The 5,177-nt window shown below is 35.2% G+C and overlaps 1 protein-coding gene across 1 annotated transcript; it reads left to right on the plus strand.

The window, feature by feature from the left end:
• The first annotated feature begins 1,375 nt into the window (after positions 1–1,375).
• Positions 1,376–3,778, plus strand: LOC112193288 (NAC domain-containing protein 90). Its single transcript, XM_024333367.2, has 3 exons — positions 1,376–1,701; positions 2,857–3,179; positions 3,272–3,778. Exons 1-3 carry the CDS (start codon positions 1,536–1,538, stop codon positions 3,656–3,658), a joined length of 876 nt encoding a protein of 291 aa, XP_024189135.1. The 5' UTR covers positions 1,376–1,535; the 3' UTR covers positions 3,659–3,778.
• The last annotated feature ends 1,399 nt before the right edge of the window (positions 3,779–5,177 follow it).

Genomic DNA, 5,177 nt, shown 5'->3' on the forward strand with positions numbered 1-5,177 from the left:
CTATTGACTGAATTACATGAATTTTTTTCTATTCTTAAAGAAAAAAAATTATTTTTTTAATCTAAGCATGAGTGTAATGAAAAGAAAAAATAAAAAAACCAAAATAATTTGTGTTTAGAAGAAAGCCAAAGTAACTTAAATTCATTAGATTTTAGAAGGATAAGATAGTCTTTTTCTCAAGAATTACATGTCATGATTTGACAAATTGGTGATGTGTGTAGGTGACATGGCATGACATCTAAGATTGAGGCCACAAATCATTTTCCTATAGGTGGTGTGTGGGTGACATGACATGACACCTATAATTGAGGCCATAAATCTTAGGCCTCATTGAGGCCCTATATCATTGTCTTTTACAAAATATAGAATTACTTAAGTAATTACTCATTTTGGTGTGCCACATGGAGTAACCATCATGTGTCGCTCAGTCACTCGATGAACAATATAATAGTGATGCTCTTAAGAGTATTTTTAGCAATTGTAGCTATTTTTTTAATCAAATTTTAGCCAAATCAGCTAAAAATTCATTTTGACTAGTCATTTTTAAATTATGTTTGCATCAGTTCTCTTTATTTTAGCTAATTTTATATTTATATTATTTATTAAATGAAGAAAAATAGTTTAAATGTATTTATAAATTACATATAATAACTTAATAGGAATGTTTTAAATAAATAAAAAAATGATAGAGAGCTTCATCTTGCTTTCTATATTTGAGCGAGATTAACCAAAATTTAAAATGAAAAGCTAATTACGAGTTTGGTACATATGTTAAAATTGATAAAAAAATTAAAGATATTATCCAAAATAACTAAAAAGTCAAGATAGACGGTCTACTAAAAATGCTCTAATTAAAATGAATAAATCTGCAGGTAGCTAGGGTTCCTAATTGCTTAATTTGCCCCCTCATCGGCCACGTTTTCAACCTGCCGGCAGAGATGGCGGCCACCTCTCATCTCCTTACTCTCTAACTTTCCTTTGATCTTCTTGTTGTCCTGTGCGGTGCGGCACATGCTTACACACTTTGTTTTCACCAATACCTGAACTATTGTTGGGTTGGTTAAAGTATTACTTTTATGGAATAGCATGCGAGAGCAGGGTAATAGCCGTGGAGTTGCACACAGAAAAAGCCAAATAGATATTGACTGGCTCCCAAAGGTCAATGGAGCTCGCATTTTCTTCTTCTTTCACAACCGCGTGCCTGGAAGTTTCAAAGCAACTTAAGCCTGTCGACCATGGAACCTTTTTCTCCTTTCACTCGGATACTCTCAACATCTTTGCTCATTTGCCTAACTTCACTTCCTTTTCCCAAGCCCTCTCTATATATACAACGGAGAACGTAAGTGAGAAACTGAATATATGTTGACATCTAGCAGCTAAGAAACTTCATCAAGTCTTGCACTAGCTCGGAGTTGAATACTATCAGAGCTTCCTAGTAAATTAGTAATCCTATTACTACTTCCATAGCTATAGAAAGGGAGGGAGAGAGAGGGCCGGAGAGAGAGGGCTAGAGAGAGAAGTCAGAGAGGGAGGTAATGGAAGATTTTCCACCTGGGTTTAGATTCTACCCAACAGAGGAAGAACTAGTTTCATTTTATCTGCCCCACAAACTAGATGGAAGGAGGGAGGACGTGAACCGGGTTATGGACCGGATCATACCTGTGCTTGACATATATGAGTTTAATCCTTGGGATCTCCCACGTAATTATACATCTCTCCTCTTTCTCTCATATTATATATATATATATATAGACACACACACACACTCACATATGCTTCTAGCTTGCTATCTATATATCTATATATCTTATAGAGTGAGTTCACAGTACGTATTTTCATATATGCAAGGGTAGCTAGCCTAGGGCAAGAAGGGTCAATTGACCCTTCTCAATTTTTAGAAAATCTTTAATTAGTGTTAAAGATCTATGAATCTTAATTAGTCTCAATTTTTAAAATTCAATATAAATTTATCTTAATTAGTTTTAATTATCCTTGAACTTTAATGGAATGAAATAATATTTTACACTATTAATACACTACATATATCTAATTAATACGAATCTTTTCAAGGTTTTCTTACCCTATTGATCGATATATGCCCATATGCCCCATATGCGCATATTTACGATTTAATATGCTAAATTGAAGTAACACAAAAGTTTTTCTATATTTATCATTCATCTTAAATCTCAAAATTTATTCAACATGATTTAAGGATATTTCAATTTCAGCATTAGTACAAGCAATATTACACCTAAATTTTCTTAATTATACTAATATATATATTTTTTTGAGCAAAAGATTGTGTTATTTTTAGAATACGATTAGAAATGAATATAATTTATTAGTTAATAAAGTTTGACCCCCTAAGATTTCCTGCATATATGTATACCTTTACAGATGATAAAAGAGTTCAAAGCTCAACTAGCCGTTATCTTCTGCAGCTTCTTAATTACTGTCCTTTATTATAATGTAGATCTTGTGTCAGTTGTGTGTAAAGAAATTCTCATACGTTTGTAACAGGTATACGTGTATATCTATAGCACTTTGAAAGAATATTGTGAGAAGAGCTCTCTCTCTCTCTCCATGTAATTAAGATAGAAATACAAGAAATTGTTTATGCATGAATTGCTTAACTTTATAAAACGGAAAGTAAAGTAGTTTAAGTTCCATTCAGGCAAGTCCTCATTCTTTATATTATATGCTTCCATTCTCTATTGCTAGCTAGCAAGCAATTTCATGAACCCCTTTTTTATTTTTATACATGCAGCGTCAAGCATGCATTTGACTTGATAATTGATTAAATTGGTTTTCTTTAGTACTGAATGTATTCTCTATTTGGTTGTAATTAATTAGGAAATTCAGGAGAAATGTGCCATGGAGATCAAGAGCAGTGGTTCTTCTTCATCCCAAGACAAGAGAGTGAAGCACGGGGAGGGAGACCTAAACGACTCACTACTACTGGATATTGGAAGGCAACTGGTTCTCCAAGTTATGTTTTCTCTTCTAGTTCCAACACTAATCATGGCGCCATCGGCCTCAAAAGAACCATGGTCTTCTACACTGGTCGAGCTCCCAACGGAAGCAAAACCGAGTGGAAGATGAATGAGTATAAAGCCATTGATGGAGACAATCAACTTCAAGCACCTTCATCATCAAACGCCGCACCTTCTCCTCCGGTACTATAGCTAGATTATTTAGTATCAACAAAATCAAACTTAATCACGACTATGCATGGTTTTGTAATATATATGTTGGTATATGCATGCAGTTAAGGCAAGAATTCAGTTTATGCCGAGTGTACAAGAAATCGAAATGCTTAAGGGCATTTGACAGACGACCTTCAGGCACTGGGGATATCATGCGCAGACCTACAGTTACAGTTCATTTACCAGCTGTGCCGCAGTTAGCAGATACAGATCATCAGGAGGGTTCTACTTATCCAACATCGATATCTCATGCTCGGAACATCATCCCAGCTGCTCCAAATTCATATGATGTGGAAGTGGAGAGAAGAAGTCTAAGCTCATCTGGGAGTTCGTCCTCAGGAGACCTTGGCCAACCCTCTCTATCTGGACAGAGCACTGGAAGCTTGCCCATGGCCGTGGACAATGGTGAACCTCTATGGGAACTGGACCAACTAGATTGGTTTAATTAAGGGCTTTCGAACAAGATTTGAAGAAACTAAAACAAGAGGAATCGTTGTTTGCTAATTAGAATATCAATAATATTATTCTAGGGTTTAACAGAGTCCGTTTGTACTAATAATTTTGGAGAAAGTCTATGACTATTATTATTATTATTATTATTATTATTAGCTGTTGTTTATGTTTTATGAAATTTTTGGTCGACTTGTGAAGGCTCCTCCTGAAATGGAATTCTGGCTCCATCACTGGCTGATGCTACACCTAAAGATTTCCTTCTGTTTTCCTGACCACATGTCAGAAAAATTTATAGAGACGAAATTAATGTCCCAATTGTCTCTAATACCTTTTAGAGACGAACATCTAATCTGAGAGTCCTGAGACTCAAACTATTAGAGGAGACTTTGGATAGTTTTTAGTCTCTAAAAATCTTCTAGTGGCGATTTCTATCTGTCCCTAATTGTTGTTATTGGTATAGTGAAAATAGTAAAAATCCTAAAATTTTGAATTTAAGGATGTCCTCTCTAGAATGGGCATAGGGAAGATATACCTCAGTTATAGTTGCACAAAAAAATAAGAAATCCATTTGATCATCTAACTTGTACATTTACAAGACAAATCAATGAAAAATGCATTTGATAATCGTATGTCAGATAAGGAGGAATTATTCTGTGGTCTCGGGCAACCACATGGCATTGCCATGTGTTAGTCTAAATCAATAATATCACTCAAATTTGGTGGGAACCATGCAGAGGGGGTGAAAATAAAAAAGAAAAATTTAGTTAAGAGACCAATCAGAAATAACTATAAGTCATATGGGCCAATAACATCGACCCAGATTAGGGGTGGGTTCACGAAACCGAAAAAAACAAAGCTGAAAGCCGAACTGCAACCGAAAAAGCCGAATTGAAAAAAACCACACCGAAAATAAAAAACTGAACTGAACCTGTTCGATTCAGTTTTCGGCTTCTGGGGTCAAAAACGCACCAGTATTTAAATTTTTTTTATACCCCTACCCTCATGAAATTCTAAACAACGTGTAATTTCATTTATCTCGTATAAGATTTCCCAACTTCTAACGAACCTGGGATTCTAAAACTATTGGCTTCTCACTTCCTAGTTTGCGCAAGCCTCGAATGATGATTGATTTACAGAACTAATCTTTGTGGGAAGTGATTGTGCTGGCATTATTGATATAAAGGCGCAAGTTGCAGGTCGATGTTGGTTATTTCCATACCCTTCCCTTCTCTCAAATACACACCCAATCAAACGAAACCAGCCTCACATCGATCACCATTACAACATGACCATCATTATCTTTTGGTTGATCTAATCTTACTAAACAATTAACCCGTCTATATATATATAACGTGTGAAGTTCGAGTTTTAGGTCACTTTTCGGTCTCATATTCATATCTCGACCGTTCAATTTTTAGGTGCTAGTGTATAGATCATCTCTGCAAATTTTCAGCCAAATTAATGATTGTTAAGGTATCTAACTCGCTTAAACCAATGGAGGGACTGAATCTGTCA

The sequence above is a fragment of the Rosa chinensis genome, chromosome 3, assembly GCF_002994745.2.
Source record: "Rosa chinensis cultivar Old Blush chromosome 3, RchiOBHm-V2, whole genome shotgun sequence".
Classification (NCBI taxonomy): domain Eukaryota; kingdom Viridiplantae; phylum Streptophyta; class Magnoliopsida; order Rosales; family Rosaceae; genus Rosa; species Rosa chinensis.

What these genes read in the sequence shown, in the direction of transcription:
- LOC112193288 (XM_024333367.2), top strand. Translation starts at nt 1,536, where the DNA reads ATGGAAGATTTTCCACCTGGGTTTAGATTCTACCCAACAGAGGAAGAA. An exon ending in TAATCCTTGGGATCTCCCAC is followed by an intron (nt 1,702 to 2,856) that starts GTAATTATACAT and finishes GTAATTAATTAG; the next exon opens with GAAATTCAGGAGAAATGTGC. An exon ending in ACGCCGCACCTTCTCCTCCG is followed by an intron (nt 3,180 to 3,271) that starts GTACTATAGCTA and finishes ATATGCATGCAG; the next exon opens with TTAAGGCAAGAATTCAGTTT.